Here is a 13,318-nt window from a genome sequence, read left to right as displayed (position 1 = left end):
ATTGACTCTCTCTGCTTGACTTATTTCACTCAGCATAATCTCCTCCAGTCCCATCCATGTTGATAACAAAAGTTGGATATTTATCCTTTCTGATGGAAGCATAATACTCCATTGTATATATGGACCATATCTTCCTTATCCATTTGTCCATTGAAGGGCGTCTTGGTTCTTTCCACAGTTTGGCGACTGTGGCCATTGCTGCTATGAACATTGGGGTACAGATGGCCCTTCTTTTCACTACATCTGTATCTTTGGGGTAAATACCCAGTAGTGCAATTGTAGTGTCATAGGGAAGCTCTATTTTTTTTAATTTCTTAAGGAAATCTTCACACTGTTTTCCAAAGTGACTGCACCAACTTGCATTCCCACCAACAGTGTAAGCATCCACAGTATACCAGGCACTATTCTAGATACTTGAGGATGTAGTAATGAACATACAGACAAGGTCCTTTTATATTTTACTTTAATTTTTATCTTTGCTCATACTGTTATTGTTCCCCAATTTTCTCCATAGCATGAATTCATTCTGTATTCTCTCTATATATTTTATATGTTTTATTTATTTATATTTGTTTTATGTATAGTGTCTAAATGAACTAGGATATAAACTTCATGAACACAGAGGATTTGTCTGGTCACTTGGCTTCTAGTATAGCACCTAAAATTTAGTAGGTACTTAATAGATTTTTGTCAAATGAATAAATGAATTGAATAAAATGAGGACAAGGAATGTGTGATATCCTGAAAGCTAAGCAAAATGTTTTTAGAACCAAATGGTCAACTGTGTCAAATGCTGTTGATGGGTTGAACAACATAAAGACATGAAGACTAGATTTACCCAGGTATAGCTATGATGAATGATTTGTATGGGGTGAGGGACAAAAGCCATATTAGAGTACAATATTTTTCAATTCAATTCAACAATATTTTTCAATTTTTCGAGAGAAATGGAAATGGTGAAGAAGCAAAAAGAATATTTTTTATATATCTATATCTACAGATAGATGATAGACAGATAGATGGATAGATATCATTCAAGGAATTTTGAGGGATAAGGAAATTAAGCTGTAACTGAAGAGATGAGTATGAGGCCAAGGAAGCCTTTGAAATGTTTTTCTTATATTTTGAAAATTCCAAATCTACAATAAAATAGTATACGGTGAACCCCCTTATGCCCTTCACTTATACCAGCAATATCAAGATTTTTGTTGACTTATTTACTCATTTTTGTTGTTGCTGCAAAAATATTTTGAAGTGAATTCCAGTCATTTTAGCTGTATGTATTCCAGTATGCATCTAAAAAAAAAAGAAAAGAAAAAAAATAGCAGTTTTTTACACAACCTGATGCCATAATCACACCTGCTAAAATTAACAGTAATTCCTTGATACTATCTAATACCTAGTTCTTATCATATTGCCACAATTGTTTAAAATTTTTTATTCTAAGTTCAGTCAAATTCTAATTTACATTTGATCATTATATCTCTAAAGGTTCTTCTAGTCTAGAGTACAGTCCCTCTTTTATTGATGAAGCAAGATCAATTGATCTGTAGACTGTCTTACATTCTTGATTTGTATCTTATTTGTTTAGCAGTAGCATTTATTTCTCTTCACAACAGACTAGCAACAAAAGCTGAAAAACAATTACATAAAAGTATATGCCCACATTTTTTATGATGTAAAGATAGAGATGTATAAGACACATTAATTTAAAAATGCACTTTTGAGGAAGAAATTAGAAAAACTCTAACAAGTAGGATCAATGTCAAATATAGGCAGTGAAATTTAAAATGGTTTCAGTTTTAATTTCACATACAATATCATATATTGAAAATGCATGCTTCTAAAATTAGGTACAATTATCAAAAAGATTCTATAGAAAAGTTCTGATAGAAATTTAATAAAATATACTTACTTTGTGCTACTGTAACCTTGAATAAGTAAGTCACTTAGACTGTTCCTGCCCCTACCTGAGGTATTTCCTAATCAGTTATGCAGTGGACTCTATTCTTTCTTACCTACCAACTTTGCCATTTTTTCATGTATTGGAGTTCTTCCTATCATCGTGACTTTTCCTTATCTATTACATCATTTCCATCAGCAGAAATACAATTTATTCAATTTTTAAAGATCCCTCCTTTATGACAGAATTAAGAAATTACCCTCTGGCAAAGTAAGTGAAAAAACTGAATTAGGCCAAGACCATCAAATCATAAGATGAAAAGTTAATGGGTAATTTTGAGTGGAAACATAAGGCAGTCACCAATTGACTTCACTGATCACCATTAGCATAAGAAAGAATGAGAGTGAACAATGTGATGAAATATGACACTCAGGGCACCAGTTATGAAGTATGTTTCCCAAAGTAGATGAAGCTAAGTCTAATCAAACATTTACACTACATTACAGTTTACAATAATACAAAATGTGGGCATATACTTTTATGTAATTGTTTTTCAGCTTTTGTTGCTAGTCTGTTGTGAAGAGAAATAAATGCTACTGCTAAACAAATAAAATGATAAATAACTGGCAGTTTAGTTTAGTCACTAATGGAGCCAGAAGTCTTTAAAATGACAAAAACAGCAACTTTTATGATTTATAGGTGCATTTTCATTACACAGTTTGGTCATATACTTGACAGTTTTCTCTCTTGGTGACTTTCTCCTAAAAATTACAGTTTTGTGTCATTGGAGTGAAAAGGCCATTAGAATTCAATAGAAGAATTTGACAGCATCTCTTCTGAGGCTTGCAACAATTGCCATTGGTGGATGTACAATCTCCTTTTCCCCTTTTTTTATATAGTAGTAGTTCTAATGATAGAGATATAATTTATTCTCAAAGAATACCTACTACAAATCTGAACCTGTGAACTATCTCCAAATTGTCTCTTATATGCTATATGAAATTCAGTTTTAGACAATCATATTTCTTTATGGCTCAGTGATTTCCATTTACTACCTGTTGGTCTCTACACTCTGAAGAGTATTGTCGCTCTTTAGGGGTTACTGTATTGTCTGCCATGATATGTACTGTATTAAATTAGAATTTTAAAAGCGACTTGAATTATATAATCTCTGCAATTACATAGTGCCATGTTATTGTTTTTTCAGAATCCCTATTGAGGTTGAGCTGATTTCCTTCCCTGTTTTGGCATCCCCAAAAGAGCACTCTGTATTTGTCTCCAAAAGCAGGAATGTAATATGATGTTTTATTTTGTCTCCTGACTTAGAACATATTGCATGAGCTACATTGACAAATTATTATTATACCTTCTAATCATTTATTGGACAGTTAATACAACCTTGTAAAGACTTCCCTAGATTATCCCTATAAACTAGATCATTTTACCCAAGAACCACAGAGATACAGCTAGATAGATAAGGATGAAGAAAAGCTGATTGGGAGAAACAGGAAATATTAAACCCTCAAACTCACACGATATTTTTCAGATTCTCTTCATCTTTACAAATGACATATTTTCTCTCTACTGAAATATTTTGTACAACTTAAGAAACTAAGTTTTTCATTGACTTGAATCTTCCTTGTTTAAAACATGAAGATTGAATTTAGGTGTATCCATATAATATTTATTACTCTTTTAAAATTTTGTCCTTTTTGTAGAAGTAAGTATGATAATCTTTTATTGTTCTTCTGAAAATTCAAAACTACTAGAAAAAATGGTTCATTGAGGTAGTTAATCCTTAAGGCAATATAAACCCCTTATGGTTATTTTAATGTTGGTAGTAATTTGTCCTTCCAAATGTACTTGGGAAATGTTTTATAGAGTGGCTTAGAATTTTTAAACTGTAGTACCAAAAAGAAATGTGTTAAGCACTTGGGAGTTTTCATATTAATTAAGAGGCAAATATTTTATAAATTTAGAAATAATCAGTCTTTTGTTTTTTTTGATAACTGTTTAGTAAAGAAATACTTCTAAGAAGTGAGTTTATATGTTGTGTTGGGATATTGAGTTTAATACCAAGCTGCTGTAATGAGGCTCAGGATAGTCTGAAAACTAATCTTTTTTTTTTGCCTTAAACTTTATCTATAACATATAAAATGAGTTATAGGACCTCTGTATTAGATCCAACCAATTTCATTTTAGTCTTGTCTCGCCTATTTCTACATTTTATTTACTAGATGTGAAATGAACACTATTAATTAATCTTTATCAATTATCCATAAATTTCAAATTTCATAAGCTATTTTTAAGATTTTATTTATTTATTTATTTGAGAGAGAGGGAGAGGGACAAGCTGGCTCCATGCTGAGCATAGAGCCTGACATGGGATTTGATCTCATTACCCTAATGACCTGAGCCAAAATCAAGTCAGATGCTTAACTGACTGAGCTACCATGCACTCCATAAACTATTTTAAAATTTTGTTCTTAACTCTCATATTCTGTCTTACTATTAAAATTACAAAATAAGGGCAGTGTTGACTCATCTAATAAATATTTATTGTGCACCTGTTATGTACCAGGGACTGTTAAAAACTTTGGGGAAACTATGGCACAAAACAAAACAAGTTAATCTACTATCCTCTGAGAGCTTGCATTCTAGTAAAAAAGCTAAAAATAAACAAATATACAATATCAAGTAGGGTTGTTGCTGTGATTAAGAGCAGGGTAAGTGACTAGAGGATGGTAGACATGAAGAAATTTACCTACTATGTAAACTTTCCAAGACTTCCTCTACCCACCAATTTAAATGCTCTTTTCACTCAAGATTATCCATATGTGCCATCCATGTAGGTAGGCACGGCCATTATTTTTAATATCATACAATTACATAATTCCTGGCCTGATGTTAGTTTAGTTTTTCAACCTTAAGATCCCCTCTTTGAAAGCTGGGTCCATTGATCTTCATCTGTGTTTTATAAGTTTTTAACCCTAAGTCTTTTTGTAAGTGCTCAGCAAATACTTTTTATGTCAATGAATGAACGATATGTTCAGAACATCTTAAGGTCTCTGGCTGTACTGGAAACCCAAGGCCATTTTTGAGACAATTAGAAAAGACTGAGTTAAAAAAAAATGGTAGAAAGTAACATTTATGTATGTATTCATTCTATTTGGCTCAAGTGAACATTTTAGTTTATTAAGAGTTCTACATTTTACATTATTTTATTGGCCAAACTCTATCATCCTTTTTCATAATAGATTTTTGAAAAAAAAAAAGAAGGAAAGTTTTCTGAAAATTAATCTTTTATCCACAGGTACTACTGAAAGAGTATGCTTGATCCAGGGAACAGTTGAAGCACTGAATGCAGTTCATGGATTCATTGCAGAAAAAATTCGAGAAATGCCCCAAAATGTGGCCAAGACAGAACCAGTCAGTATTCTACAACCCCAAACCACCGTTAATCCAGATCGCATCAAACAAGTGAGTGTTTAGTTGGGAAATCAAAGAGAAATATCCACAGCATAGTTTGAATTCCTTATAAAAGAAGCTTTAACGTCTTAGCATATAAAGTTTTTCTTTTCCTAAGCATACTTAATATATAACAAAGTTGTCATTTTATTTACTTAAAGACTATCAGAGTCTCTTCCTTAGATTGATCAGTTGATTTATTGATTGATTGAATATCTCATTTTTTTAGTGTTACACTAAGGAGCAATTATGTGGCTCATTTCTTTTGTCATTGCCTTTTAAAGACTTTATAGGCACAAATTTGATTAATTTATAGGAATTTAATCTATTTAAAATTACATTCAATTTTTAAATAAAGTATACAAATTGAAATGAAACTATATCCTCAAATTTCAAATACCATATTTTAGTAATATTTGTAGTCTTTAGTATAGTTATTAGCCATATAAACTCCTGTTTTGTTAATTTGTTATATTCAACATTTTTTATATAAAATATGTATAAGTAAATTTTTGTACCTAGCAAATAGTCCTTTGTTACAAAACAGCTATTATGTTCTGTATAAGATATAGTACTTATATATATATGTCGTGAAGGGCCAATGTTCATTTTTAATGTGTGAGATTTTCTGTAACAAAAATTTTACTTGATAAAAGACAATGTGAGTTTTTAAGATTGAATAATGGCTGACATGAGAAAAACGACATTCTTTAATGTTAAATTAGGTGAATTCTTCCCCATAAACTCTAAATTCTCAAATTTTTTGATACCTCATGAATATGATTATTGTTTCTGCATTTGCCCTTTTATGATTAGCTACTCAGTTTGTGATCATATTATCAATAGACTATGCCTTCAAAAGAAATGTATTATTCTTCATTAATTCATAGAATATTTAATTTACAGAATTTTATGTTCATTGTAATAAATTTGAAATGTAGCTCAAAATCTTATTAATTTCATGTTTCTGAATTGAGAAAAAATTTTATACTAAACAATATTATGAATATATTATAATTTTACCAATATATAGGTAAAAATAAGCCTGACTAATCATATACAAACATAAGCATTAATAATTAGGTAATATATTTCCAAATTATAGGTTAACAGTCAATTTTCTTTTAATTACTATTGAAATTTCTATTAATTACCATTAAAATTTTTTCCCATGTTTTATCAGACAGCTGTTATTCCATATAAGATCGTTCATTTTATACTCCTTGTCACTGTCAAAATGGTTCAATTTGTGTACCCTTCACAATTTTTCAAGGACATATCTTTTAATTTACGCATGACAGAATGTAAATAATTTAGAGGTCTAAACATCAGTAGATTTTTTTAATTCTTCACAGCCATTTATAGTTTTGAAATGTGTAGTTTAGCTATGCTAACTGAATACAAGAAATATTTTTAAAACTGACCCCAGGACTCTGGAGGTGGTCAGATTCTAAAACTATGAGTTTAGTTAAAGACCTCTGTGTTAAAATCACCTGGGGCTGAGAATTTACAGAATTGGCACCAAAGTGTAGGATTTATTGACTTTCTACCTTACTCCAGCCTATTACTTCTCTCTTTTCTTTTATAACTTCTGTGAGAAAACTTCAAACATTTAGAGATAAGAGCGAACATCTTGATTTTTTTAAAAAGTTAAATATACAGTGTAGTTTGAGTAGTATGATATCACTGGTGGTATATTTAGGACAATGATATGAATTATTATTTATTATTTTTATAATAGTACCATCAAATAATGGAATATGAATGATTGTTATAATTCTGATTTTCTCTATGCAATATGAAATTTGAAGGCTACTTTATATCTAGTACCAATATAGATTGATGAAAACCAGAATTTGAAAATGTTTGGTTTATTTTTACTTGCCTTATTCAGATAATGTTATTTAAATTTAAGATAAGTGTTAAAAAGTAATAGTGATTGATTGACGACTTTTGTGTATTTGCATACTTTTGTAAGCCTTGTAGATATTGATGGAATTAAAATTATTGTTGGTTTTAATATTTTCATGTAATAATAATGTATGCAATTAGAGTATCATTTAAAATCATCAAACAAGTACACTAAATCTAGTAGGACAATATATTTAACCCTTAAACCCTTTATTTATAAATGTAAAAATTGAAAAATTTACTTGAAAAATCTGGAAAAAAGATAAAAAATATTTCCAAGATATTATAGATCAACAGAGTTTTATATGTTCTAAGTTTTCTATTTTAACAATGTAAGATTTTTTTTGTTGGGTTATTCTCCAAATAGTAAGTCAAGCATATAAATTTAAATGACCACAATTTTATATCTGAAAATGCTGGTTGTCCATTTCCAATTAAATGTCCAAACTTAAATGCTCTAGAATATATAAAAACATTTCATATGATATTTATATATGGTATAGACTATACTACATAGAATCACAGTAAGATTTCTTTTAAATGGTGATCTTTCCTTTAACTGATAACATTTATCTCTACTTTGGGCTTTATTTAGTACTGAAGTTCATTTTAAAAACAATTTCTTCGAAACATCTTCTTAGAATTTTATTTTAGTTAAATTGTACAAAGAATAAAATTAGAATTTCAAAAAATGAGAGTGCTAGAAAATATAACTTCTGCATAGAAATGAATTCATGTTGAATATGAAATTACAGATTTTCTTAATGTTTATTACTACATGTCTGTTGTTTTTTATGATTGATAATTTTAAGGTCTTGCTTCCTAAAAACATATAATTTATGTGTAACTTGGACTTAAAATAGGAAATCAAAGTTAGTTCTAAACAAATAAAAGTTGCTTTAAAAGTTATAATTTCAAGCCATATATTATGGACTTTTAACAGAATGTTATATTCTGAATTATGTAATCTAGATACCTTTGGTAACTGAATAAATTGCATGAACCAGAACATTCTGCCCAAATGAAACCTACCCTTATTGACTGAATGAGTGCTCAAATAGAGTTTCTTAAGAAAATAATGCAAACTGGTCTTGCAGGTCTTTCATATAGTGGAATGATGAAATGTAGCATGACGGCCTTATATCCAACCTAGATGTTAGATGTTGTTCCCTCTCAAATGTTTTTTGTTGTTATTTTTTTATTTCAAAAATATTTACTTGCTAATAGAGGGATTCTAATACTTTATATATTTAAATTACAATAGTAATAATAATTAACAGGTATTGAATAATCAAAGTATTGTAGTCTCTGTTCTAAACTCTAATTAGGATTATTAAGGTTGTTGTTTTTATGATGATGATGATGATGATGATGAAATACCTAATACCATTGTGCTTATTTTACAAGTCAGTATGCTAAGAAATTGATATGCAGCAAAAGCCAGTAAACCAAAGTCAAACATATTAATTACAACATAGAACATACCATCTCTTATTTTCAGGACACACAAATAGCAGAGACATTCAGTGATCTTCAAATGATTTAAACCCTGTTTGTAGGAGTTCTGAACTCCTTCCTGGAGCGTGTCTTCAGCCCAGATTATTTAGTACACACATCCATTTCCACCTTTTTATATTTTGACCATGATGCTTTTGTCCCCACTTGGGATTACTGAAACTTTTCTTCTCTTAAGTCCCTCAAACCCTCCTCTAAATATGGTTGTCTGTACATAATGAGTCAATACAATAAACTCTAAAACAAGGTAGAAACCATAAATCAGTGATATAGTTAGCATCTGTTAACTTCTTTTGTCTGTTACAGATTTTCAGCAGTTTTTTCTCCCTTTTGGCTCAAATGTATTTTTAAGAAAAGACACAGTAAGAGCAAAGCAGTTATAGGCATTTAGAGCATTCTCTTATGTTTAAAAAAATCAAATGAAAATATCAGAAATGTTAACTTAGTCAAAGAATTTTACTTCTGTCATAAAAAATTGGCAAAAATAGCACATAATGTGTTCATTATTCATCTATTCTGTCATGAATTTATTAAATTCCTTCTTACTGAATTGCAAGATATATTAAATTGTAGCCCTTGTTCTCTAAAACTAGTTTGGGAGAGATCATAAATGATTAAAAGAATTTATAAAAATGTCAAACTCTATTATATACCAAAACTGCAGTATAAACAACGTACTAAAAAAGTTCAGAAGCGTGTGAAAGAAATGTAGGCTGGAGTGACATTTGGTCTTATAAAATAGGTGAAGATTTGAACTGGGCCTTGAAGATTATATAGGAATTTCCTAATTAGAGGAGAAGAAAGAAAAAACTTATTATAGGCATGTGAAACAATATGGATTTGAGGAGAAAGATATAATGGTTGAATAGTAAGGAGACTGTCGTGACAGAAATGAAACATGTGGGTTGGAATTTAAAGGAAACTAATGTTAGATAGATAGGATGGGACCAGATAATAGAGAGCCTTGGGTGTCTGGCCAAGGGGCATTCTATAGACTATGGATACTTCCTAATATTTCCCAAAAGAGCTCTTTTAATTTCTCTGGAAAGTTAAGACAAAAGGAGGCACCTCTGCATTTTGTTCCCTTCTGTGCTAAAAATCCAGACTGACTTTTAGGGTTCCTGTGGGTTCAACTGTTGGTAGGAGAAGAGAACTATGACAATTAGGTGAGTGATCTACTATGCAGATCTTTAGGTTTGAAGGTTTGTAAGATAATATTTTCTAAACTTCTTTCATGTAACACTCACAAATCTAAGGAATGTTAAACCTTGTCAGGCTAAATAAATAAATAAAGGTTTGGAAGTCAAGAATGAAGGATGAGTAATATAATAGTGCTATCTATGATGTTTATTCTGCTTCTGTGCCGGCCATTGTGCTATGCACTTTACATGTATTATCACATTTTATCAATCTTCATAAAAACCTATGAAGCAGGGAAAGAGTAAAGAATCCATGTTATACTTATGGAAGCTGATGTTTAAAGGAATTGAGTAGCTTACCCAAGGAAATGTAACTGGTAATTGATCTTAACACTGGGCTACATGGCCTCCAATTCTGAGCAATGCTGATAAAATGAAATCCAAAAGATTTCTCTCTGGGGACTTTTCAATATCTGGAAGGGAACCTCATTTAAAATAGAATGCCTTGGGTCAGGGTAAAGTTAAGAGACTAGGCAATATTTTAAGCAGATGACAAACACCCAATCTCTTTTGGTACTGACGTTGAGACAAATACCTGAAGCTGAAAGATATTTCGAAGTAAAATCTGTAAGGCCTTGAGACTGATTTGTTGTAGTTCCAAAATGGTGAGAAAAGAATGATAAATGATTATATATATAGGATTTGATTCAAGCAGAATGGTGAAGACTAGAAAGCAGTAAGTGAATTTTAGTTAGGCGCTTGTTTGAGGTAGTATTTTTATGTGTTGCTGACAGATTGAGTAAGGTGTAAGTAGCATGCTTTTCTCTTGAAGTAGTCTTTTATAGAAATACAGGTAAGAATATAAAACTGAAAATGTAGATCCTTAATTACATTTGAGGAGATAATTCACTTACCATCTTCATAGTAGGAGAGGGGGTAAAAAGAAGCAAAGAATAAGATAAAGAAGCAGTTACCAGAAAAAGTAAGTCAGAAGCATTATAGTATAGTAATTCAGTGCATGGAATCTGGAGCAGGATTGCTCAGGTTCAATTCCTGGCTTTTTAATTTACCAGCTATGTAACTTTGAGTGAGTTGTTTTGCTTCTCTGTACCTCAACTTCTTTACCTATAACATGGGACTAGTAATAATAATCTATCTCATAGGGATATTGTATTAACTGAGTAGAACTATACCTGTTTCTTAGTAAGTGCTCTTTATTAACCATAAAGATAAAAGGGAAATCAGTAATACTCCCTGTGATAAAATAAGGGGAGAAAGTTTAAGGAAAGACGCTAAACAGTTTCAAATACCCAGAAAAAAAGAAAAGAATAATTTTTTAAGTAGAAAATTATTGGAGAATTAAAGGCCAGTGTTAATCACATGGTGAGAGCAAAATCATTATTTCGTACTAATATTATTTCCTAAAAGTGACCAGTCCAGTTAGGTAAAGAAAGAAAATGGTATGAAGGGTAAAAATGCTGATTTGGAATTTTGGATATACAAAAGAGTAAGATACAAGTTAGATAAGGGAGGCTCCCATAACCCCTGCTACTCAAGAGGGAATGGCTTGTGTTAAAGAATAAAAAGGAGCTTGAAAAGGCAGAGAAATTAGAGATGAGATTACTATGAGGGAAGAAGATGTCTCAGGAGTAGTAGAAAGTTAATATTTAAGGTGTTAAGGTCCTACTCTATGGAGGGTGGGAGGTCTAAGTATACAATTTTGTTTATAATGAAAAGAAAAGGAATATGGAGGAAAAAGTGTTTTGGAAAATGGAAAAAGTTCAAATGTAGTCAATTGCAGTGAGTAAGGAAGTTCCTTCTGAAAAATCATGATTTCTTTCAGGTAATAAAGATTATCAGTTGAAAGGTAAATAAAATACATGGGAATAGACAGTTGATGAAAAGGATAAAGGTACAAAATAGCAATTATGAGGAAAATAAGCTGTAGAATACGAATAAATTCTGAAAGACCTGGGTAGATTGGACAACATGAGTTTCTATTAGTGCGGAGGGGTTTCAGATAGTTCAGACATTGGAAGAAGAGGAGGATACTTGTCACAATGAAAAACCTAAGATGACAGTTACATATTAGCATATTTTATCCTTTTTTTAAATAAAGCACTGTACTGATTTATTTAACAGAACACGAAACACAGGTTTGGGAAGGTGATTACTTCACTAATATTACTCAGTTAGTAATAGATTTTTAATTACAATTGAGAGTTGTTGTTTATTGCTGGTCTCACTATACCTGTAAGTATCAGAGGTTCTTGACAGTTTGTTACTGTAGATTTGCTTGGAGGTAAGCTGCATATATTATAGAATTTATTTATAGCAATATTTTATGGTCCAGCAAAACTGTCACTTTTTAACAAGAGTGCATTTTACAATTTGTAATTACTTTCTAGTTCTTATTCCCAGAAGCCCAGTTATATCCACATTTAACCAAATGTCTATTGTTAAATCATTAATATTTTTAAACTATTTCAAAGGATCCACTATTTTGAAGTTGTAAAATACTTTAAATTTTTCTGCAATAAGTAATTCAGCCTTCAATCTTTAAAGCAGAATTCTTAAACAGTGAATATGTGTAAATAAAAACATATTGCACTTTTCCATTTGAAAGATAAAATTGTGCTAAAAAATGACTGTCCTTCACAATTTCCTTCACTATTTCATAAATGTAAAGAAAGCATTTTAAAGGAGAATGTACTTTGTTCATTTTTTATAATAAATATTTTAATACACTATTGCTTATATGGATATTCAGTTACATCTTCATGATGTATAACAGGAATTTTATTAAATGATTTTTAACCTGAAACCACAAATTTTTAATCTGTGTAGTAAGTAGGAGTAAATGCTTTGTTTATAAGATACAGGGAAACAAATCTATCATATACTTATATTGTACCTTGAACTATTTCTTATGGATTCTTTGGTTCTATTTCTGTTGTTAAGAAAACTATCAAGGCTGTTTCATTAATCTAATTAATAAACATTTTAAATTAAAGGTACTATTTTAACATATTTACATTTATCTGTTTCTTAGACCAATTTTTTGTAGCTAATACTTTCAAAAAATCAACCAAAATGAAAACTTTCTGGAATCCTTTTATTGTTATAAGTTACATTAGTAAAGGGAGAAGAAGATATTTGTGTTTAAAATATCTATATGAATAATAGCTTCGAAACTAATCATGTGTTTATTTCATTATATGTTCATTATTTTAGGAATTCAAATGAAGAAAATATATTTAGAGACAATTTATTGTGATATTTTGATAATCTTATCCCTTGAAGCTCAAATTTATATAATTTTCACCAGTTTTTTTGAAATATTAAACTTTAATTTCTTAGCAGATTATGATGTTTTAATAAG

The 13,318-nt window shown here is 30.2% G+C and overlaps 1 protein-coding gene across 6 annotated transcripts in view; it reads left to right on the top strand.

Annotated features, from left to right (window-relative positions):
• Window positions 1–13,318, top strand: part of NOVA1 (NOVA alternative splicing regulator 1) — a gene marked incomplete at both ends in the record, with an annotated part of 148,066 nt that overhangs the window by 107,773 nt on the left and 26,975 nt on the right. For all 6 annotated transcript variants that reach the window (XM_080809156.1, XM_080809154.1, XM_080809157.1 and 3 more), the window contains one exon: window positions 5,217–5,383. In XM_080809156.1, the coding sequence (XP_080665282.1) occupies window positions 5,217–5,383 (167 nt within the window). The remainder of the gene's footprint in view (window positions 1–5,216; window positions 5,384–13,318) is intronic.

Source organism: Martes martes, assembly GCF_963455335.1.
Source record: "Martes martes genome assembly, chromosome: 7".
NCBI classification, from domain to species: Eukaryota; Metazoa; Chordata; class Mammalia; order Carnivora; family Mustelidae; genus Martes; species Martes martes.
Note: the sequence above shows the minus strand (reverse complement) of the source record. Positions and strands in the feature narration are given on the sequence as shown.